At 36.7% G+C, this 23936-nt stretch overlaps 1 protein-coding gene across 5 annotated transcripts in view; it reads right to left on the bottom strand.

The window, feature by feature from the left end:
• Positions 1 to 23936, bottom strand: part of CLEC16A (C-type lectin domain containing 16A) — an 87041-nt gene that overhangs the window by 6256 nt on the left and 56849 nt on the right. Inside the window, exons 19-23 of one of the 5 annotated variants that reach the window (XR_011329287.1) lie at positions 21223 to 21374; positions 20286 to 20490; positions 18722 to 18892; positions 8274 to 8417; positions 2192 to 2400 (exon numbers count right to left, since the gene is read on the bottom strand). Coding sequence is in view for 4 of the 5 variants with exons in the window: in XM_069809946.1 (XP_069666047.1) it covers positions 2236 to 2396; positions 8274 to 8417; positions 18722 to 18892; positions 20286 to 20490; positions 21223 to 21374 (833 nt within the window). In the remaining variant the exon portion in view is untranslated. The remainder of the gene's footprint in view (positions 1 to 2191; positions 2401 to 8273; positions 8418 to 18721; positions 18893 to 20285; positions 20491 to 21222; positions 21375 to 23936) is intronic. The other 4 variants (XM_069809944.1, XM_069809946.1, XM_069809947.1 and 1 more) reach the window with 4 other exon arrangements.

Here is a 23936-nt window from a genome sequence, read left to right as displayed (position 1 = left end):
TTAAGGGTAGCAGTGACAGGTTTCTGTAACCCAACACGGCATTACTGCCAAAATGACTAGGTATTTGCAAACTGCCACTAATCCCTGCAGGGGCAGAAAGCAAATACCAGTACACAAGTAGCAGTGGAGGGAAAATTTTTAACATTGTCTACACAAGGTCAACAGCTCTCACTACTGTTTTGCAATATATTATCCCTTCTGCACTAACACTTAACTAAAAATCTTACTCTTAAACTACAGCTGTGAAAGCGGTACTTACATCTTTGTGACCGAGCTCACGAATCCATAGGCTACTTGAGGTGTATAATTAGCTTGAAACTGCAACTGTAATCTTGTGCTAGGTAAGTTTTTAAGCATGACAATCTCCCATATCTTTTGGATACAAGGATAGAGGAAAACAACCCTAGACTACAGATGGAGGTAACTAAATAGAAAATAGAATAACTAAATAGAAAATAGAATACAGAGATCCAGCATCTTGGAATGAAAATTTGGTATATAAGAGGCATTATAGTGAAAAATCAGACCACCCACTTGATGAAAAAATTTTCACATGTAACACCTCCCAGTTAATTGAACAGTTGGCTTCAGGACGATAATTACTAATGAGAAAATCTTTGAGGCTCAAAATTTCAAAGCCTTTTGAAGTCATACTCAATTCACAGAAGGATCCAAGTACATAAATATATATTTATGTAAGATCTGAATTCTTAAAGTCTCTGAAACTGGAAAAAACAATTGGCAAAGATGCACTCTAGCTGAAAAAAAAGCTCAAGAAGGGATTATTACAAGAATGTCTGTCTCCAAAATCCAGATAGGTACCAAGCTCTTGATTCAAAAGAGTTTCTAAGCACCCAGTATGTTTTGAGATTAAGTTCTCTACCCATTATCTGGAACTTCTGTCCATATTGCACACAAAAATACTAACTGCTTTCAAAAACCCCCAAACTCCCAACATTTGCTTCCAGTTTGACTTTTGGATAGGAAGAGCAAAAATAATTGTAATTTTTACCTGAATAAAATCACCAGTCACTAAGATGTGCTCTACTCTTAAATATCAAAAAGTTAGCATCTAATATGGAAAAACAGCATTTCTATTTACCTCTCCCCAGCCTCCATGTATTTAAGCAAGTGTGTTCTGGCAAAAAAATATAAGCCAGAACTGCAACAAAACCATGGAGAGCGAAGTTGGTTTCTTAAAACAGTTGCGATGTTAACATTTAGTTCTAAGAAACAACTCCCCCCACATACCCCCAAATTTAAGTACCAAACAAGGTTTGAAGACAGGGTGTCATTTTGCAAGTTTTTGGGTATTATTAGCGCTCTCTGGCTGCAGTGGCTTCAGCAACCTTAGATGTTTTCCAGCATTTCTATAACGCAACCAAGATTATCATTACAGCAAAAAAATCCAAACCAAATCACTCAACTTCTGTTATATTAACTTGTGTTAAGGATGATTATTAGTGAAAGAAGATAGAAAAGAACAGGAAAAGGAAAGAATGACTATCATCTACAGATAAGTGTCCTAAGCTTTACAGCGACATACTACGAAAGCATAATAAAAATATAAATAACAGGACATTAAGTGAAAAGACGCAAAGTAAATCTATAAAGATGAAAAAAAGCTGTTTATATAATATTAACAGAGTAAAATATCTTCATGCCATGATAGTAAAAAAAAAAAAAAGAAATTAATTAGGTACAAGTTAAAACAGGTTATAGAAATACAAAGATAGTCTGAAGTGTATTTCCATCTTTTTTGCATCTGCTTCCCTTCCTCAGCTCCTCAGGCAATTAAACAGTCCATAAAGCCATCTGCCTGAGTTTGATAATCATGGAAATATTAAGCTTGTGCCATCACAGTCCAAGGACAGTCTTATGCTGAATGCTTGTCCATTTTATCCAAGTTACAAATAGATTTCTTGCTGCTAGCCAAGTACCTGCATTACTGTCCATTCAGGAGCCTGTGCTTACTAAATTCCACTACTGCCATGGCTGCCCCTGTGCAAATGAAGACATAGCTGCTTTGAAGCTGGAGGCTTGATAGCAGAATTTCCATATTTGGCAAGAGAGCCAAAAAACATGGGAGAAACTGCAGATAAGGCTTTCAGAAACAGCTAATTATTGCTTTACAATTCTCCCCCAAAAACAGTAGAGACAAATATTTAGGATGCTTTCTTCAGTTTCCTACCTCACTGTCATTGCTGTCACAGCAGGGAAACCAAATACATTCTATTAACTGTTACGGGCTTTTGAAAGCTTATGCAGGAACCTGCCTGAATTGATATTGCGCGAGTTTCTGTTGCAGCTGCTGCTTGAAGACCTAAACCCAGTGTCCACCGTGACTGTCAGCCTCCGACAGACTAAACACCCGCCGACGTCCTTTCCTGCCAGACCTTACTAGAGGAAAACACAGCGATATATCATATGAAGGCTTTAACAATGAAACAAGGAAGGGAAACTGGAATGAAGACAAAGGATAAATGTTAGAGTAGCAACAAGAATAAGTGACAAGGACACATCCATAACTGCTGGTATCTTGAATACAATTTGACACCACACCAAGAGTCTTATAAGTTTGGGAAATACTTCTGAAGCTGGAAATAAGCAAGTTTAACTGAATTTAATTTTTTGCTTACCTATCTGGAAATGTTCATAATACAGTTTGGGCTATGTCTGGCAATACCAACAGCATTTACACTGAGGAGGGACTGGAAGGCATTTATTTGCATTACAATCTACTCACATGCTTTAAAAATCTTGAGAGAAGCTGTTTATCACAAATTCTGGTGATATAGAATTATTCTGATTTCCACCGTCCATAAGTTATAAAAGAGGGCCACTACTGGGCAGGTGACAATACTTCAAACCATTCAGCCCTACTATTCTATGATATGAAACTGAAGTATTAGATTTGGTTATAATAAAGCCAGAGTGTTTTAAAAGATAGCAGCAGTTCAGATGATGATGCTTGGTGCACAGAAAGTTTCTAGAAAAGAAACTTTCTAGGAACAAAAGTACTTCCTCACCTAGTTAGAAAATTACTAGCATCACAGAACAGAAGCAAATCACATTTACATTACTGATTATAGAGGGGAGAGACAGGGATGGTTTCAGTAAGATGGCAGGCACTGCTCTTACAGGCTCTCCATGCTTGATAATCATCCCTTCCTTGGAATATATACATTTTATTTTACAGACTGGAATCCAATATATTCTCTGCAATAAGGGACAGCTCTTTGTACTTATTTTAGACCTTTTACCATCAATATCTGCCAGAAATGTGAAATACAGCAAGTGGCAGAGAAGATCAATGCCTTCTGAAGTTCTCGATATCCATTGCTCCAACGTAAACACTTTCTTAAGTATTGAAGTCAATTGCATTTTAAAGCTTAAGACAACTTAAAAAGTGATAAAATACAGCACAGATGACATTACACATACATAATTCTGGAAGACTGCTAACTTACAGTAAGAGAACTTCTTTATCTTAATCTTTGGCATATATAAAAATAAGCACTTTAAAGAAGTGCATGGTTCCAGCAAGTGTAGCCAAGAAGAGATTGTATTCTAAGTTCGGAAGCTTGATGATTAAAATCTGCCTAGCAAGAGAACATTTTTATCTTATGCATAGCAACACTTCAAACGGACATTAAAAAAAAAATAATCATGTAAATACAAATAAAAAACCCAACCTGATAGCAGCATTTGCAGAACCTGATACTGCTTTTCCTGTCTTGCTAGGGATTTGGCTTTCTTTAAGGGACGACTTCTGCTTTTTCAAATTTAAGGAATGGACATCTTGTAAAGGACTAAGCTTAATTCGCAAATACTGCAAATGGGGGAGCTGCTAGGCTTTAAAGTGTCTGTGCCAGGAAGTATTGTGACAATTATTAGGCAGGATAGCTGATAAACTCAGGAATAGTAAGAGTTTATTTGACTCATGACAAAGCAGTTAATGGCATGATTTTTCTCTTACAATGACTGAAACATGCACAGCAGTCATGATTTCATGTAAATTCAGTTAACCTCCCTCCTCACATTAAGATACTGTGTGATTGTTTGATGCAGGTAGGAGTGATAACAAGTAAAGTATTTTTACAAAAGACCAAATTAAATGGATTTTTTTCCTGTGATACATTTTTGAAAGCTCTTTTACTGTTTAATGGTTAATATATACTCTATATTGTGAACACTGTTTTCTCTCAACTAACAGTTACGTAATTTGTCTTTATTTTGTTCTCATCTATCACTGTTTTATGAAAAAAGTCAGTGCGTATGTTCCAAATCTTCTTTCCTAAAACAACTCTGTGAAGATTACAAGTACCATCTCAAATATATCAAACTCTGAACAGTTTGACCTTGTCAACAGACAGTAGCTTAGGACACTATAATCACAACTTTACAGTAGAAACAACTGTTGTGGTTTAAGATGTTGCTCTTAAGAAAAGTAGTTGAGGTAGTTGAAGTCCGCGTACACAGCTCCCCTTTATCTTGTCTGGACTTCTTGACTGAAGTTCCTGAGCAACCTAGCATGTTCTTCAGGGGCAACAACCTGAGCAGTTGCCAGAACAAAGAGGGGAGCAAGGAAGGAGGGAGGGACAAAGAGCATGTATGTGTGCTCATGTGAGTGTGTTTAAAATTGAATGGGAAATGAGAAGGGAGATTCAAATGTGACAGATGGTGGCAGCATTCAAGTGCTACCTTAGGGCATAAAACGGATCTTGGTAACTGCTTGCTGTTCATCAGCTACTTGTTACTTCCTCCTTGAAGGAGCCACTTCACATCATGCAAGCCTCCTCTTCTGCTTCACAGCAGAGTAAGGCAGTTTAGTTTCAATTGTCCTCAAGAGGTTAGGGGAAAATGACATTGCTTTACATTGAAGTTGGTGAATACCAACAATTATCTCTGTAACTTAGCCGAGTGGTCAGTGAGACCTGATATAACACAGACAGTGGTCAAGACACTATCACTTATTTCAGCAGTCTACTTCTGTTCGTGCAGAAGCCTACAGAACAGCTATCTAGACATACCAAACAGAAAATCTCTTTCATCATCATGCTCCTGGCAACAGTCTCCAGTATAGATCACAGTTACATATAAATACTATAAAAGGGAGAACATTCATGAGAACATTCATTACAAACTTGCAGTAAATGGTCAAATCAGTTAATGCAGAAACTTGTTCCCAGGAATAGACAACAGTATCGATCCAACACTGAAGATCAGCAAAAAAGTGTCAAAGCTCCCTGGGTTGGAAAAAACCCTCCCCACAACCCCACTCCCCAAAGACCCAGCACCAGGGATTTCAGAATCCTCTCTAGTCTATACTAAGCACCTATAGACACCGTCAGCAACTCAGCTGTAACTATTTAAAACATTACTTGTTCATTATTGGCTGCAACTACAGTAGCAGTTTGGTTCACACCAATAGAGCAGCTTTGAAGAATTATGTACACTTACTGCTTTAGTCTGATTTTAGGAACAGTTTTGGTGCATTAATGAGATTCTTTCACAAGGAAACCAAGCTATAAGATATGCTGCAACTATGCACCAAACACACTTCAAATATTAATAGCAACATACATCTGAACTAATAACTGGTCCTTCAGACAATCACATACATGGCAGGGATGCTTGGTCCTAAAGGTCAGAGTAAATACGGTCCACAGCAAAATACCTAAGCCACATGCAGATTAGATGCATGCACCTCAGTACCAACTGTTGATTGTCCTATTGCACTGAATTACCTGCTCATGCACATAAAGTCACTGTCTTCCTCTTTGTTACTGCTCTCTGAGTAAAGTTAGCAGAACAAAATCCAGGACTTGAACTCAAAAGTCATCCCTGAAGCAGGTTAATGCAAGCTGCTGACTTGGGACTGAAGTAGCTGACACAGATTCTCACATTCATTTCCACTGACTTTGCTGAAGGTTGCCATGCTCACAGTCGTAGGGCACAGAATTGTATCCTCACAGCTAGATTTGCTAAAGCATCTACATCAGTGTGCCTAGATCTGTGCAAAAACCCAACACCCACCCAAAGACTTTTCCTGCATGACAAGTGGCATTTTGAACATACTTTATGATTAAGCCACAATGAAGGTCATACTAAGTGTGGACAGTTCATGCAACCTAACTGGTAAAGTGCAGACTAAAACCAGGCGTTTCAAAAAACCTTTCCTCTGTTTTTCAATTTGTTGGGTTTGGTTTTTTTTGTTTTAGTGGTTGGTTGCGTGGGTGGTTTTTTTTGGGGGAGGGGGGACGGGGGGACGGGATGCAGGGAGGAGTTTCGGGGGTTTTTGGTTGTTTTTATTTCTTCTTTTTCTTTTTTGAAACCAACGAGCAGCCTCCTGTCATGAGGCTTTTTAAATTGCAGGAAAAACAAACAGAATTTTATGTTATACAAATGCCGTGTAAGTAGATTTTAATTTTGTTAACTACAGTCCATGATTATTCTTCAATACGGCACTATCTTTTTATGCTAAATAAGCAGTTATGTGCTCTGGATCTACTAAGTTTTTCATTGAAGTCAGATTACATGCGCTGGAAAGACCTCAGTTTTAAACATGTAGTATAGTCTTGCTTGGTATTTCTGTGAACTAGCATGCTGCTTACAGCAACAAAAATAATTCAGATTTTTTATTTTCCTTTACTGCAGTTTTCTCTTAGCCACTCCTGCCAAGAACTTGTACTTGCATTTCACTTCCTGATCACAGAGGATTCAAACACAGCAAAGGACATTGTAGATGAGCCTTTTTACGCTACTAAGGAGAAACATGTACTCAAACAAATGTTTTCTTGTAGTGCCAATCCATACTGATAGTTTTGGCAAATGATACCACTTCTCTGCGTAATCACCACATATTATCTAGGTCATCAAGAGACTGGATAACAGCAATCACTTACCAACAGAGAAAATAAAATGAGGCCCTTCCAAAGTTTTGAACAGGTTGCATATAGAAAAATATTCCAAATTTTATTCTGGAATTACATATATTGCAGGAATATTTTGACTATGTTAGTCTCTCACAGTAATAAATACTTTTTAATCTAGAGTCTGGGTGCTAGAATGCTTTACATAGTGTTCATAAACTTCATAGCAGCCTTTGCTTACCCTTTCCAGCAATATTTCTTACAGGAATAGTCACTTTGGACATAATGTGTATTGATCTCCTGACACTGTTCAGTAAAACCTACAAAATGTTAAAAGCCTAACAAAGATTGGATCATTTCCTGGAGGACTGCAAAAAAGTTTAGATCTACATGAGGCTTCCACATAAAGGCAAAGTGGTATGTCTTAGAAGGGGGAACCAGAACAATCATTTCAAGGAGTGATCAACATTGGAAGTGACTGTTAAGATGAGGGGGCTGTTTGAAAATGTCTTGAGAATCAAGTTACCTCTATTGTTGTATAACCAAAATGAGGTAGAGTAGGTCAGTTCTAGCATGAAAGCACCCTTCAGGATTTACTTCTCGTTTAGCCTCCAGCTTGAGGCTCTACCTCATACATATTTTCCACTCAGAACAAATACCATTACAAGATTCTCTACAAATACCACACAAAAAAAGAAGGAATGAAGGCATTCTAATGCAACAAGAAGTACCAGTATAAACATACCCACTAAATATACTGACCAACACAAACACATGGTAACTACATTTATGAAAGTTATACTGTCAGTCTTTTATATGGCAGCTTCTTCTGCACCAATGAAACAGCCTCCTCAAATGTGGTGGTGTTTAGCCAGAAGAGTGTTATTGGAAAAGCTTTACAATATTAGCATTCTAAACAACTATTTTCAAATATTTCATATTTGACCCATTGTTACAAATTAACATGAGTATCAGATAAACTTACAAAAGCAAATGTCACCGAGTTCAAAAAAGATGCTACATGTGGAGATCAACTTATCCACCATGGTGAAAGGCTAACAGTTTACATTACAAATTTATGCAAAGCAGTATTTCAGTTTAAAAAAAAAACAACCCTAAAGCCCCATCATTTTAAATTGTATGTACTAGGAGACAAGCAGGACATTATTTCACCAGTACTTAAAATCACTGCTGAAAAATGCCAAGTATTTATTAGAGTTCCAGAAAGCTGAAGAGATCATTAAATTCTGCACCACTATTTAACTGGTTTAGTTGAATGATCAAGTTACCTAAAAACACAAAGCCCTACTGTTTTTAATCCAATAACATAGTAACTTAATTTTACAATAAACTGCTCTACATCCCTTAGCGCCTAGGCTGAAAATTGTGATTTAATACCTGATGGGCTCTGTACAGCAGGAGTGGATGTTGAGCTTGCAGTCACTGAATCACAGCGTCCTGTACTCCCACTGCCACTGGAAGGTGATGGTGATGAGAGTGGTGATGGATTGTGCTGATTTATACACTGGGCTACAGCAAAGCCTGCAAAACAGGACAGTAAAGTTTATGAGTTAATAATTAGCTTGAAAGAGTTAACCTACACGAACAAATTGAGAAAGGGTAAGAGCAAATATTGCATCAAAGTGCTAATTTTGTGTAGTAAACCAGAGGATGCTCTCTTCCACCTTCAGCTCAGAAACCTGAAAATCTGAATGTATCTTACTGAAAACATGCTACAAATGATCAACGAACAAGAAAGTAGAGGTTAAGGGATTCAACACATTTTAAAACTTAGAGCTTGCACAAACAGTCAAAACATGTCAAAACTCTTGAGTTTTTGATATATTCAATAAATTCATGGGTCATAGACCCTAAGGTGGTAAGGAAAATGGTTAAGCCAAAAGTGAACAAAAAACCTCTCAGCTAGGTGGCCTGCATTACATCTTTTTATCGCAGAGATAATTTCAGGAAATTTTAATCAATCAAAACTAATACTGGCATTGGATTTCATCTACCTTCTCACAAATCAAACTTTTTCCAGTGTGAACACTGGAAAGTTCTATACAGTATCTGACAGCACTTTTTAAATAAGTCTTCTTCTGGCTTTCAATCCAATATTCCCTCAAATTCTTTACATTGTAGCATCTTCTTCTTTCCTAATGTAATCTTGCATTCATTCCTTTCTCCTTCCTCTGCAACACCCTGCTTCAGTCTTTGATATGTCTTTAAAAAAAAAAAAAAAAAAATCTTCATTTTAGTTCCTTCCCTCCTCACATACAATGACTCATGCACTTTCTCTTTCAAGAAGAAATTCTAGAAAGTATTGAGGATCTGCAGCACAGGGAAATCCACTGGAAGGATGCAATTTGGGAAAGAAATGCAAGGAAGGAATTCAAATCCCTCGTTTCTCAAACCCAACATCTCAGAACTGAATAACCTGAGAACAAGGTACTTCGCAATATTTAATTTCACTGATTTAGTCAGGATGAGAAGCCATGAGTACACAGAATTTACACCATGCATTTCATTGCATAAGACTACACTGAATCAGAAAGTAAACAATAGTTATTCCATGTATGTTGTGCAAAATATTTTGTGCAGAAGCATGACATGAGCCAAAAGACAGCTGAAATTTATTCTTTAGGTTACTGATGAATGTGTTATGTGACCACTCACAGTCACATTCTACTAAAATAAGTGCCCACAAAGGTGTTTCCAGTAAGTCCAGCAAACTGCAAACACATGCTGAACATTTAGTAGAAGTAAACAATTGGTAAATTTTTCTTTTATGGGTGAGAATGATTATATGGTAACTTTGTACAAAACAGATACTACATTAAAAACTTATTTGATATAACTAGCTTGTATTTATGAACACCCTTATTTTTTATATTGCCTTATGGCAATGTGTCTGGTTGACACAATACACTTGTGACAACTTCAAATTAAATTTAACACTAAATTTCAGACATTCACAGATTATAAGTGCGGAAGGCATGCACTTGACCATTATTTCACCTCGACATGAACAGAAATACATAAGTATGTTTGGAAGAGTTAGAACACTTTACAACGTCACTTACCTCTTGCATCAACCTTCTGTCAGATTATCAGAAAAAAAGTTGTTCAGTGACACTACAAAAGGTTCAGGCTTAACAAGTTTTCTTTTGCACAAAACCCACAGAGTGGAATAGAAAGACTTGCAGTGAAAATACTCCAGTTCTGAAAAACTTCAGAAATTATTTTCACGCACTCTGTTGATCCCCATATATTGAAGATCCCCGCTTTGGGATGACCTGCTAACTCATGATTAGACTGTTTGAACAAGTCATGATGTCTCCCATGAGATTAAAACCAGTAGTTGCCCTTTACTGTATCTTTCAATTGCTCTTTACTGTATCTTTCAATTAGCAGTTATTTTCCCTCTTTGCTCTGATTTTTCAGCTGAATTTTTACTTGCATCTACTAGCATATGTCATGGTTTAACCCCAGCCAGCAACTAAGCACCACACAGCCGCTCACTCACTCCCCCCCATCCAGTGGGATGGGGGAGAAAATCGGGAAAAGAAGTAAAACTCACGGGTTGAGATAAGAATGGTTTAACAGAACAGAAAAGAAGAAACTAATAGTGATAATGATAACACTAATAAAATGACAACAGTAGTAATAAAAGGATTGGAATGTACAAATGATGCGCAGTGCAATTGCTCACCACCCACCGATCGACACCCAGTTAGTCCCTGAGTGGCGATTCCCTGCCCCCACTCCCCAGTTCCTAAACTAGATGGGACGTCCCATGGTATGGAATACACCGTTGGCCAGTTTGGGTCAGGTGCCCTGGCTGTGTCCCCTCCAAACTTCTTGTGTCCCCCCAGCTTTCTCGCTGGCTGGGCATGAGAAGCTGAAAAATCCTTGACTTTAGTCTAAACACTACTTAGCAACAACTGAAAACATCAGTGTTATCAACATTCTTCCCATACTGAACTCAAAACATAGCACTGTACCAGCTACTAGAAAGACAGTTAACTCTATCCCAGCTGAAACCAGGACAGCATAGTAGCATTCTACCATTAGAATGCTATGGAATTACCTGCTAGAATTTATGACATGCTCTGAAAGAAAAGTTCATGAACTGCCTTTCCCGCACAAGTCCAGTGAAGACAACCACCACTGCATTGTTCACACTTCCTTGATCTTACTTTCTTTAGATTACACCCTTCTTGTGGTTCTCAGCAACCTTCCTCACAATGACATGCCTATAGAAATTCCTTCGTTTTATTACTAAGGCTTTCCTTTGGCAGACATTGGTCCTAGTATTTGGAAGCTTTTAGTCATATCTTCAGGTTTTGATAGCAAGCAACTTTTCAGAAGCTGAAGCACTTCTTACAGCAAAGAAGTATCTTCAATATGGGCTGTATGTCAGGTGATGTACACAACTTGGCTGCTTCTGAAGTGCTCCTCACTCTCCCATGGGAAAGCATTAATGCAAAAGTTTACTGTTTATTGGCAGTCCCCAAATTATTGGAAGTAGCCACAACGTACATGATGAAACGCCTAACAATATGCTACTTGTTGCCTTCACTGCATAGTGAACACTGAAAAGGAAAGTATCTGACAATCAGGTATGAGAGAAAGCAAATGCACCACACAATTCTTTGTTCTTTTATATGGGGAATCTCCCATGGCACTGGATGGCTGATGCACTCATTATAGAGACTCTCCTATACAGGCAATTTGCTGGTGCCATGCACCAGGCAGCCAGTCAAAACTCAATTTAAATGGGCTTGTTACAAGAAGCATATAAAAGCTTTAAAACACAGGCTTGACAAGACAGGAAAATGCTGTTAGCAGCAACGCATACTGACAGGTTGTGTTACAAGTTAAAAAACCAGAATGGATGAAGAAAGGAAGACACAGAAAAAAGCTAACTGTCGTGGTTTAACCCCAGCCAGCAACTAAGCACCACAGCAGCTGCTCACTCCCCCCCCCCCCAAGTGGAATGGGGGAGAAAAATCAGGAAAAGAAGTAAAACTCATGGGTTGAGATAAAGACAGTTTAACAGGACAGAAAAGAGGAAACTAATCATGATAATGATAACACTAATAAAATGACAATAGTAATAATAAAAGGATTGGAATATGCAAGTGATGCACAATGCAGTTGCTCACCACCCACCGATCGACGCCTCATTAGTCCCCGAGCCACGATCCCCCTGCCCCCACTCCCCCCCACAGTTTATATACAGGACATGACGTCCCATGGTATGGAATACCCCTTTGGCCAGTTTAGGTCAGCTGTCCTGGCTGTGTCCCCTCCCAACTTCTTGTGTCCCTCCAGCTTTCTTGCTGGCTGGGCATCAAAAGCTGAAAAATCCTTGACTTTAGACTAAACGATGACTTAGCAACAACTGAAAACATCAGTGTGTTATCAACATTCTTCTCATACCTAACTCAAAAACATAGCAATGTACCAGCTACTAGGAAGACAATTAACTCTATCCCAGCTGAAACCAGGACACTAACAAACATCAGTCCTGTAAATAATCTGTCTTAATCTGCAGTCCCACCTCTTACCCTCTACCTCCCATACTTATACTCAAGAACTAGGCTCAAAACCACTTGCAGAAACACAATGCTATCTGAACTGCTATAGTACTTGCATCATAGTTTCAGATGGGTGAATGCCACTTTTACCAAGCTTTTCTCTTATTTTAAGTCACAATTCATTATATCCGAGATGAACACCACTTGAAAGAATTAAATAACCACCATGGCAGGAGACATCTATTCTAGTTAAAACAAAAATAGTTTGGTAAGCAGCTAATTATTCCATAAATGTAAATAAATCCATGTATTTTATTTCAGAAACCAAACATTGATCTTCTACAATCATTTAGATAAGTTAAACTGAGGTTACACACAGTGACGCCTGACAGTCTGCAAAAAATTAACCACAAACTAAACTAATCTCAAACGTGAAGGACTTCTATAGCACTCAGGGCTACTAATACATACAGTTTTTAATACAGCAAATATGCATTAGGTTTCTCATACATACTTCATATTTTGAAATACCAGTTAGGATGGGAAACAAGGAATAATCAATGGACTTGTGACCACAGAAGTGAGGCAAAGCCATCTGTTAAAGTGAATGAAACTTGTTTTTGGAACAGTTACTAAAGCCATTGGTATAGAAGTGCTTACATCAATATATTTTCTTTCCCTTACAATGATGGAAAAAATTGTACCCATCCAAGGCATTCAATACGCACAAAAGGTTTGCATTTCAAGGGAGGAGAAACCTTCCGTCCTCACCAAAACAGCAGAAAAAGTAAACAAGGTCTACTGTGACTATCATAGGAAAAGCTGGTCTGATTCAGCAAGATTGCCTGCCTAAAGGTTCTGCAGAACACTGCTCATGGATTCATGCCCTTACACTGAAGCATTTGTGTGCAAATAATCTTAATGTATTTTCTCTCCCAATACAACTGCAGAGGAAGGATTTTAAGTGTGCCACAGGAAGCTAATTTGGATAGGAGAGAAAGGTAAGTCTAAATCATTCAAAATACTTGAACTGGGAAACTACTGAGCAAGAACAAATATTCTAACCAGGAAACTCCTTCAGGAACTATCTGCAAAGAAAAGGTGAGCAGAATTAATCATGGCTATGGGAAGTAACATAACATTCAAAAGGTTCTAGAGGTGCGTTTGGTAATACTTTATGACTCTCAAGTTGTGACAGAGGTTAGTTACAAACACAAATATTTCCCTTCCAGTAGTCATGATTCTGCTTCAGCATAACTTCCTATTTAAGACTCGGTAAGGTACTACTGTAAAGATGTACCTTCCCCGTTCCTTTGAGAAGCTCCTGTTTCCATAATCACAGTGTTTTACAAGGCTGGGTTTCTTTCATAAAACATGTATGAACAGTTATCCTTTTGCCATATTTTTTGTAACAGCAGCAAAATTTCATGCCAAACCCTGAAACAGACTCTTAGCTTTTCTTTAAAGGAACTCTTTCTTAAGCAATTAATGCAAATCTTTCTCCTAAATTGGAGAAAACCTTCCTACTGTCTTATAAATGGCTTCATATGAAAGATGGCCTGAACTATAAGATCTCCTAGGAATAAAATTTGAAGGTGAGGAGAAGGGGAAGGGGTGGTGATGGCGGCAGAGAACAGGACAAGCAAGACAAAAACAACAACAACAAAAACCAAAGAAAAAAAAAAAGCCTGAGAAGTAGAAATAAAACATTGGCCAAGAAAGGAGAAACTGTTTTCTCATTGTAAACCATATCTTCATTACCCCAATGTCTTTTTTTGTATTCTGATTTCTTCCTATTCTGTTTTTCTAAGTATAGTTATCTCATAAAAAATTCTCATGTCTTTCCACGTGTTTGTCCGTAATCAAATCAAGGCAATGCTGAACTTGAGGTTTTTTGCAAGTATGAATGAAAAAAACCCCTTACATGTCTGAAAATAATTTCTTTCAGTAGTTATTTTGCATCTTTGCAAAGTGCTATTCTGCCTCAGAAGACCTGATGCACTTTTAAAAAAATTTCAACTTGTACAGATTGTTTACATTTAAGAACCTCTGTTAAAACCTCATAAAACTGAAGAATAACTGTTTTGATGCAAAAAATGTTTTTGCTGCCAAGAAAAAACATGCACAAATTGGTCACTTGGAGGTCTCTTGCCAGTAGCTGCCGCAACTTCAACTAGCATTAAAAAAATGGATTAATTGACTTTTTCAGTCTCCACATTTGCCATGCAATGCCAATATGTGATGACTCTATTCACAGTTCTTCTCATCAATGTAGTATACTTAACAGACTAGTATTTTACTGAAAATAATCCTTGTAAATAGTAAACTCCCCAAATGGTAAAGATTGTTTTCAAGCCTGTTCCTTACTAAAAACCAAAAATAACCCCAAAACAAAAAAACCTAACTAGTAGCAGTCCTGCATATTTAACTCAGTTTCAATGGTATCTTTCATTTCTTGCACACAAGCAGTAGTTCATACTATATAAATCAAGTTAGTTGTATCTTGTGTAATTTTAGCACTGTCAAACTACCTTAATTAGGCAATTCTGCAGAAAAATGATTTAGTTCTACATCATTGTGATGATGACAGGAAGATTAGTATCTAGTTCATACCCCACAATTCTGATGACCAGGCAATATAAATAGGTATAAAAAAAGGCAGCAGAGTTGGGTCTTTAAAAGCAGCAACTATAACTAAGTATCAAACTTGGAATGGTTCAAAGAATATTAACTAGAAAAAACAAACTGAGGTGATAAACTCAGTTAGTTGTCCTCTATTATTCTTGCATAGAACAAAGGAATCAAAAAATACTTTAAATATACTTATGGGCTATAAAAGCAACTGTACCCTAGAATAATGGAGCATGGAACATTTCAACCATCTCACACTGGAAGTAACTTAGTACTACTTAAGTACACTATCCCAATCTGATGTTCCTACAGTAGCTACAGTTGATGATGATCATGAAAGGGTTGATCAGAGTCCCACAGTACAGTTCCAAAATAACTTGTATATGACATTCAAATGTGCCGAGCAATCTAACCTCATAAAATCAGTAACAAGTGCAGATGCTTATCAGCTGTGAATGTCAAGCCCCTCATTAGTACTTTGATCAAAAGGATCTGTTTTCTTACTGTGGATGGAGAAGGCGATTAAATTACAAAAGGCTATAAACATTTCAAGAATGCATTCATATTACTAATTTAAAAAAATCCATTATTTTATGTCTACCTGTGGTGACAAAGTGCATAATATTTGCCAAAACTAAAATAAATTTTCTTCATATAAATCTGAACTATCTCAAACACTGCTTAAACAATTCTCAGGCTTTGTTTAAAGTTTTCCTATTCCCAAGAAGTGATGCAAACGTTGTAGAATTCTTTGTAGAATGTAGAACTCTCGCTTACATTTTCCTTTTCATTTAAAGTGTTACAAAGCTATTAAAAGACCATTTTTTTCCTTTGGATTTTAAAATAAAGATGGCTATACTTTGCTTGTAATTGCTAGTATTACTAACAAGGTTTTTCTCCAACTTCCCCCCCCCCAAATCTCATCATCGTCATATACTAAGGTATTAACAATGGACAAAATAGTAAGAAAGATCTATTGATTCATTTTGCTTTCCAAAATAAATCTTCTCAGTAGGAAAGTGACCACACTTGTTAAAATATTTAAATGTACGTTTTACAGGAAATCGTTAAGATTTCCCTTAAGACACACTGAACATATAAATCTCAGTATACAGCTGGTATTTGAAACTAATATTTGAGTTTGCTTGGAGAGGAAATGATTATTTATTTACTTTCAATAGAAGACCTATGTTCACAGGACACCTACCAAATGTGCTCATTTCTTTGAAAACAATGTAATTCTTTATTTACATAGAGAGTGCTTCATATGAGTACATAGCTAATATAGAAGATGGTGAATAGTTCAGCCAACTAAACTATCCTTAAAATGCTCTAATATTCTGGCAAAGGCCATTAACCTAAAATAGACCCTGAAGTACATTCATGGTCATGACTTCATGATGATAAAATTGATCAAGTGAAGGATTTTGCTTCTGTTCTTCTCTGATAAGAATTGCCCAGTTTAAGGGGCCAGTCATCTGGGATGATTACATCATCTCACTGCATTTGCATAACCCGTATTTTTTATGAAGAGTATTAACATGGATGTTCTGAAGTATGGTCTGTTATATTCTTGTCACCTTCCACCTGTCTTGCACAAAATCTGGTTTTAAGCCATAGCAACCCTCACTCTCTTCCCCCCAGATGTCAAGAAGCACTTTCAAAACAGATTTTAACTTTGAACCATGAAACAATAAAGCACAGTGAAGCACAGTTTGACTACAATAAGGTAACTGCATGCTCTCTAGTGAAATATGTACAGCTTTATGTGTGCACGACAGAAACTGAACTAGACCAGACTGAAATAATGAATTTAGAATTTTCAAGAACAGTTAAGAGGAGGGATTAGAGAATTGATTCAATAGTTGTACTAAAATTGTCTGCAGAGTGAAATTTGCAGGAGGGCTGAAAACATTTATATCATTGTCAATTTCTTAAAAACCACACTGGATATACAGCACTGACAGCTAACATAGTCCTACTAAAAGAAGTGATCAATCTTCTAAAAATATTGCCAAAAACATAGCTCTCCTTTAAATCAAAAAACACCATCACCAAGGGAAAGCATAACTTGTTTCTTCTAAGTAAAATCAAATTAACAGACTATACGAGCTTTGCAGAACTCTTAAATACCACTTAAAGTTGTAGCATTAAGAAATTAATATATGAAGCTAGCAATTTAACTGCAACTTGCTCAATAGTTTTTTTAAAAAGCACAAAATCTTTCTCTTAAACTAAAAATCACTCCAAGCCTGATTAAGGGATAAACACAAACAGATTCCTATGAAAATCTCTCACAAGTAGGAAACCTCATTCATTCATTAGCGAAGATAAGGGGAGAAGGAAGAGGCATTTGATATTTATTTTGTAATCAGATGTAAAACAATATATTAATCAATTTTTATTGTATTATTGGCTGTCATAAAATGCATTTTAAAAATGCAGTATTTGAAATACTTCATGTTCTGTGCCTGATTTCTCATACTCGGTATCAAAAAAAAAGCTTCAGAATACTTTTCCTCTGGATCTGCATGTGCATACAATGGAATTCTCCATTTTCTGGAATGCAAAGTAAGTATGTGGTTGTTCGAACAATCTACCATGTTGCACCACCTCCAATACCCCACCAAAAAAATTTAAAAAAAGAATTAGTAGGTGAAGTCACTTGTTATGAACACAAGTGCACTCTTAGAGACGGTTGATTCTGAAACAGTAACACTGGCATCTTTTCAACCACACCTTTTCCATGGAAGTCATGTCAAATAAGGAAATACATTCCCATCATACAACATACACTTATCTTTTGAAAAACCTGACCGGCAATATAAATGCTTTTATGATTTCTGTTCCCCAGACTCAGGACTCAGGCAAGCTGAGCTCCCATTTAGTCCTAAGGCAGTAGAACATCATCTTTTTAAGTAGGGTATTTGAATTTTGAAACACTGAATCACATTTAAAGAGAAATGCTGAGTTTTCTGAAATGATTGGCAGCTAGTGGTAACAAGATTGCATCTTTTTGTATAATGCAGCAAAATTAAGTACTTTCAAGCAGTATGAGATTCAACTTTAAAATGACTCAATCTAAAAGGAGAAAAGTTCACCATCTGGAAAAAAACCTCTGCAGAGAAGTCAATTTGTGAAACAGACAATAAGGAGACAAAAGAGCAAAGAGCTCATTGATTTAGAATGATTCCTTTAATCCCAATTCCAAGCTAATGTTTTAGGAGTAGCTGTGGCCCTTTTCTGTCTTGCTAGCTCTAAGGTAAATGAAGCAGTGCGCAGTATTCCAGCTATTTTTACAAACTGGCAAGAAAATGATCATAACCAAATTAAAGGAGGAACTATGCACAACTGACAGATGCATTGCATAAATACTGAGTATGCGAAACATGATTTAAACTAACTCAATTTGTAAAGGAAGGGAAAGTATTAAGACACTTGCAGTGTATTTGGAGAAGCTGTCATGGCTGTTTTGCTCACAACATACCTGCATTACAGACCCAGGTATTACTTGTTTCTCTAGGAGTAAATTCTTCCATAAGTCTCATCCTGGAGTTGTGTGTTCAGAAACGTATCACAGTAAGATTCTCATTGCTTATAAAAGTTACAGTTCAGCTTTTGCAGATGTAAATCACAAAGCAAAACCTGCTCGACAATGAATGCTAATCTTACCTGGAACTTTGTCAACAGATGCAAAAACAGAGCGTTGCACTGTAGGATCACTGCTACCACGTCGTGACTGATCATAAAATCTAAATGGAAGGTGTTGGGCTGTAGCTGCAGAGCTGTGTCCAAAACCCATAACAACTTCAGTTGAAGGCTGAACAGGAAGATCCAGGAGAGCTATGTTCAATCACAATTGATAATTTTTGTTACTCAAAAATACATAAAAAGGAAAAGTATGTGAACATAAAATTGATAGTTTGCTCAGGATTTTAAGGCTAAACCAGATAGTTTAACATAACTTGCCTGCATTTACCTCTTAATTATGGTTACAATTGCATTGGAAAAGAAGGGAGACAACATTTCTGGCAAGTTTTTCTACCATTGCTGTCCACACCACATTCACACTAAGGAAGCTTCAGAATACAGTGGAGGAGAAAAAAAGGATTACAGTAAGCTCCTTGCATTAAACAAACCATAGGAGTTATTTAAAAAGAAATCTTCTGGTTTTCCCTGTATAAATAAAGTCATTCATTAGTTACAACTGAACACTGCAAAAAGTCATTTAAAGACAGAATCTGCGTTAAACTGGCAAAAAAATGCCTTTGCATTACCATTCAACTTAAAATTTTAATATCAAAATAGACCTGTATTAACCTCAAACTTGATTTAAATTTTTTAACATGAAGCAAACCATAAAAGTATGACACATCTACTTTGTAAACTCAAAGCATAAAACTCGTTTTAGTTAGCTTCCTACAGAACCATAAGACACTAAAATAATCTTAAACCATCTATAATCAGAATAATTCTCTGGCCAACTCAATAATTTTAATATCAGCTATGACTTTGTTTTTCACAGCTCTGATTAGTCCATTATTGCTCTTGGACAACCCAAGTAACTGAGACAGCTGGTGTCCTTTTTCATTTGCCCACCTATTTTCCTTCCTGTATTTCAGGGTTTCCTTTTCTATACTCACCAATTCATTCAGCTTACTGGTAAGGTTCAATTTATTCTTCAGTCGCTTAATATTTAAGTAATATTTTAATCACTTTGCTATTTACTCAAATTAACTCTTCACTTCATCTCTTTGCGTACATTTCCTCCAAACACAGCAATCTAGCTGCTGACACTCCACTTAACATTTTGTATTGTTCATCATCACCGCACCCAAACATTAAGCATTATCATCAACACCATCAGGACACCATCCAACTCAGGACTCAAGCAGGCTGAGCTCCCATTTAGTCCTAAGGCAGTAGAACATCTGCTTTCTAAGTAGGGCATGTGAATTTTGAATCACTGAATGACATTTAAAGAGAAATGCTGAGTTTTGTGAAATGATTGGCAGCTAGTGGTAACAAGACAGGATTCCTTCTTTTTCATCCTTTCTTTGATGTGTCTATCATTAAATATGAAAACACGGATTTTACTCCAATAAAATCTATTGCTTGGGAACTAGACACTAGTTTACAGTTTTCTGTGGCACAACACTTCTTAGATTTCTTACAGAGTGACTTGCTATGACATACAAGTGTTATTTCTCAGAATCATTTCAAAATAACCATTCACCTGCTATTCTCTGCATTTTCATACGCCGAGCTTGGATGCGGCCTTTTGCAAGACGTTGTTTTGCAATAATGCAGCGAATGTGATCAGAAAAAATAAATGTAGCTTGAAGGATAGGGAAGGGCTTCGAATGAGGGCTTGAGGCAGGCTTATGAATTATTATGTTCAGAGCTCTACTGTCATCCTCTACTCCTGTCACCTGCATATCCTAAAAACAAACAGAAGGCAAGTAGTTAATGAAAAAATTAGCATTTTTAAACTACAGATTAAATATCAACATTAAAAGAAAACCCTATGAATGCTCCACAAAAGCTCCTAAAAACCCAGTTTCCATGCTTAAAAAAGAAAAAAAAAAAAAGACCATGCAAGTTGAAGTTGTACAACTTTGTATTTAATTCTTCGGAAATTGGTACTCGTAGAGATTTAAGTCAGTTTAAAATCCAATTAAGTAATTTGAGCAGAGTGAATTTTCAGGAAATAAGAACAGTGTTGGCTAAGGCAAGACAGACATAAATGAGAGAAACTTCTTAAAGCTTTTGAAATCAATTAGATAAGCACAGATCATTTTGAAGTTACAACCTGTCAACTTCCCTATCCATGTAGGACTCTAGGAGAGTTCATTACTGTGCCTCTTAAGGAAAGTGCCTGGTTCTCGATTCTAATTGTATACAATTTCAGTGTTCAAATGAATACAGCCCAATATATATAGGGGAAGTGACCTCATTTTCAAATGTGCCTCTAGTTAGCTATGTAAACTTCTTCAGAAAACCAGAAATAGTTTAAAAGGCAGGAACTAGAAAAAAGACTAGGAACAGAAGAAACAAGTAAGTATGGTACAGAGCTTAGATATATAAGCTAATATTGGTATTACTATTTATCCAACATAAATGTAGATTTTCAGCTGAGAAAAAGCAACCACCCAGATTAAAACTTCTCTTACCTGCAAAAGGCCTGCAAACTTAACTACTCCCCATCCAAGTCTGGCAACATCTGGCTCAACCAAACTCATCTGGTAAATATCCACAGCCAGGAATCTTTGAACTTGACCACCATCCTTTGTTATGACTGTACAAGCAATGAGATCACTGTTGTCTGAAAGGAAGAAGGAAAAAAGTTAAATAGCTACTGAAGTTAAGGGTTCTGGGTTTTGGTTGTTTTATGTAATGTAAAATGTTAATATATAAAAGTGTAATCATCTTTACAATATATGTTTAAAGTTATTCAAGGTATTTTTAAAATATGTATTTTGCATTTCTTTATCACATTTATAGTTACATAGAAATGGCAGGATATATTTTAACAACAGTGGTTCATATACCTTAGAAGTTACGTATAACGTGTATAATATGCACCTTGCTTTCTCTTACCATCTTCATTACCTTTTAGTATAAGAGGTTACTGCATTTCAGGGATGAAATTGCAACAATGTTGATTTTTCTCACTAAGTGGAAGTCTCAAAAGTATTATCAAAAGACCACAGATACAGTCCTACACCACTGAAGGCAATTACATCTACCTCATTATAAACTTACGCTTCATTCTGACACAAGTTACATTTCTACAGGTCTGAAACCTGACTATTCTGACTGTTGGAAGCCTTTCAACTTCAAGACTGTATGGACTCTTCAGGTAAATTGTATCAGCTTTTTGCCAATATTTGTTAAATGAGGTGACATTTTTTCCTTTACCCACCCATTTTATTCATTTATATTGAATAAACGTATCCTCTCTTAACCATTACCGTAGGACCCCTCAAACAAGCTCCAAAATACAGATCTCAAGGAGTAAATACAGCATTCCCTGATCCTCCTGCATCTCCTCACTGCACCTGTTCCAGTTCAAACCCATCATTCTTGAAAAACAACTAAATCACTTCCTTCACACCAACTGAAGTCTACTGAGTGCCCCATAAACTAGCACTGACACCTCCTAGCAGACCTTTGCTAATCTTACTAGAGTTGCATTTTCCTTTGCTTCAAATTGATACTTTCATTCACATACTTAATACACACAGGTCTTTTTCCTCTCTCATCTAGTACAATTTTTAGCAAGTAAAAGATTCTATGACAATGCACACTGTCCTACCGAGTTCATCATCTTTGCAATTCTAGATAGTACTCCACATAATTTGATGGATTTAGCCAGCTAAGTTGCAGCGTTTTTACCTATTTCCTGCAATAGTTTTGATTGGGTTTGGGTTTTTTTTAGGATAGAAACTATCCGACTTGAAAGCAATGACTTCTGTATTTTGCTTCTACCTTAGCCAGAGTTTTTCAATACGCTCATTTTCCTTAGTGCTCTCATTCCTTAATATTGCTAAGGCATTGATAGACTCAGCAGTTTGGAGTTACTGGGTTCAGTGCTATAGGCATCAATTGCTGTTAAGATGTATAAGGCTTTTTTCCCCTCCTATTCCACATACACATACTATTTTTAAGGATGGTGTATTTTTAGACGTGTGTGTATATACTAAAATCAGTTTGATAAATGGTATCATTTACAGTAAGATAAGTATCTTTCAAAAAGGCTGCCGCCTTATTCAGATTTTTTTATATCTATCTGAAGGGAGCTATTCTGATACACAGAATTCAATGGATCTCTAGTACTTATAGCAGTATCTCCATGCTGAACACTGATGTTAGGTGCTCTTGCATCTGAAACCCAGGCTATAGCATTTTTCACATTATTTACACAATGCATTAAAAATAGTCCTGCTAAAGTTCAACTCTTATGTTCAGTATCTGAATTAAAACAATGGAAAAAATACCTGACTACTGTTTTTCTCCTCTTTAGTTTCCCATGGAAAAAAAACAAAACTAAAAATAAAACTAGAAGAATTAGCTAAATGGATAGCAATGAGGCTACAGGTTGTAAAAACCAGTAAAACTTAAATTTACTTATCCAAACATCTAAACAAGTAGTTAACACCATATTTCATACTAGAAACATCTGTGGGATAAATAAAAGCTGCAAGTGGAAGCATAGAGCTGTTTGCAGCAGCAGGTCATACAACTAGGGACAACAGCCATAAATTACGGTTTGGGAGGTAAAGGAAATTCTTTTGTGCATAATACAGCACAGCAGGTTACTCAGGTTGTGGAATTTCTGCCACCAAAAGTTTTCAAGTTTCAAAAAATCCCCCAAACAAACACTCCTCCCAAAACCAGTCTCGTCTTCCCCCCCCAATGTCCCTCCCCAACCGAGAGGTCCCATCCAACTAACATTTATATGATTCTACCAATTACCCTTTACCAGCAGGATCCATTCAGAATTGATAGGGTGGTAGGAGAGAAAGGGAGGAAATTTGGAACCCTAATACTATCAAAAGAGGATAATTAATGCTAATCCAGTGTGAATTTAGTGTGAGCTTTTGAAATTTGAGAAAACACTGCTACTTTTCTGCAATACATACAGGATTCAGTTACATGAGGATTGATTGCTATTACCTTCTCATACGCCCTAGAAGGCTCAAGAAATCCATAATGGGATTGGCAAATATTACTATAGGAACCTATGGGAGATTTATTCCCTTTTGGAGAATAAGCTGAGACACCAGGCAGAAAATCATAGGAGATCTCAAATGACAACGTAGGCTATATTTAGCCAACAGTATACAGTATTATTGTACCAATGACATTCTAATAATCTGAACAA

Source organism: Haliaeetus albicilla, chromosome 22, assembly GCF_947461875.1.
Source record: "Haliaeetus albicilla chromosome 22, bHalAlb1.1, whole genome shotgun sequence".
Lineage (NCBI taxonomy): Eukaryota > Metazoa > Chordata > Aves > Accipitriformes > Accipitridae > Haliaeetus > Haliaeetus albicilla.
Note: the sequence above shows the minus strand (reverse complement) of the source record. Positions and strands in the feature narration are given on the sequence as shown.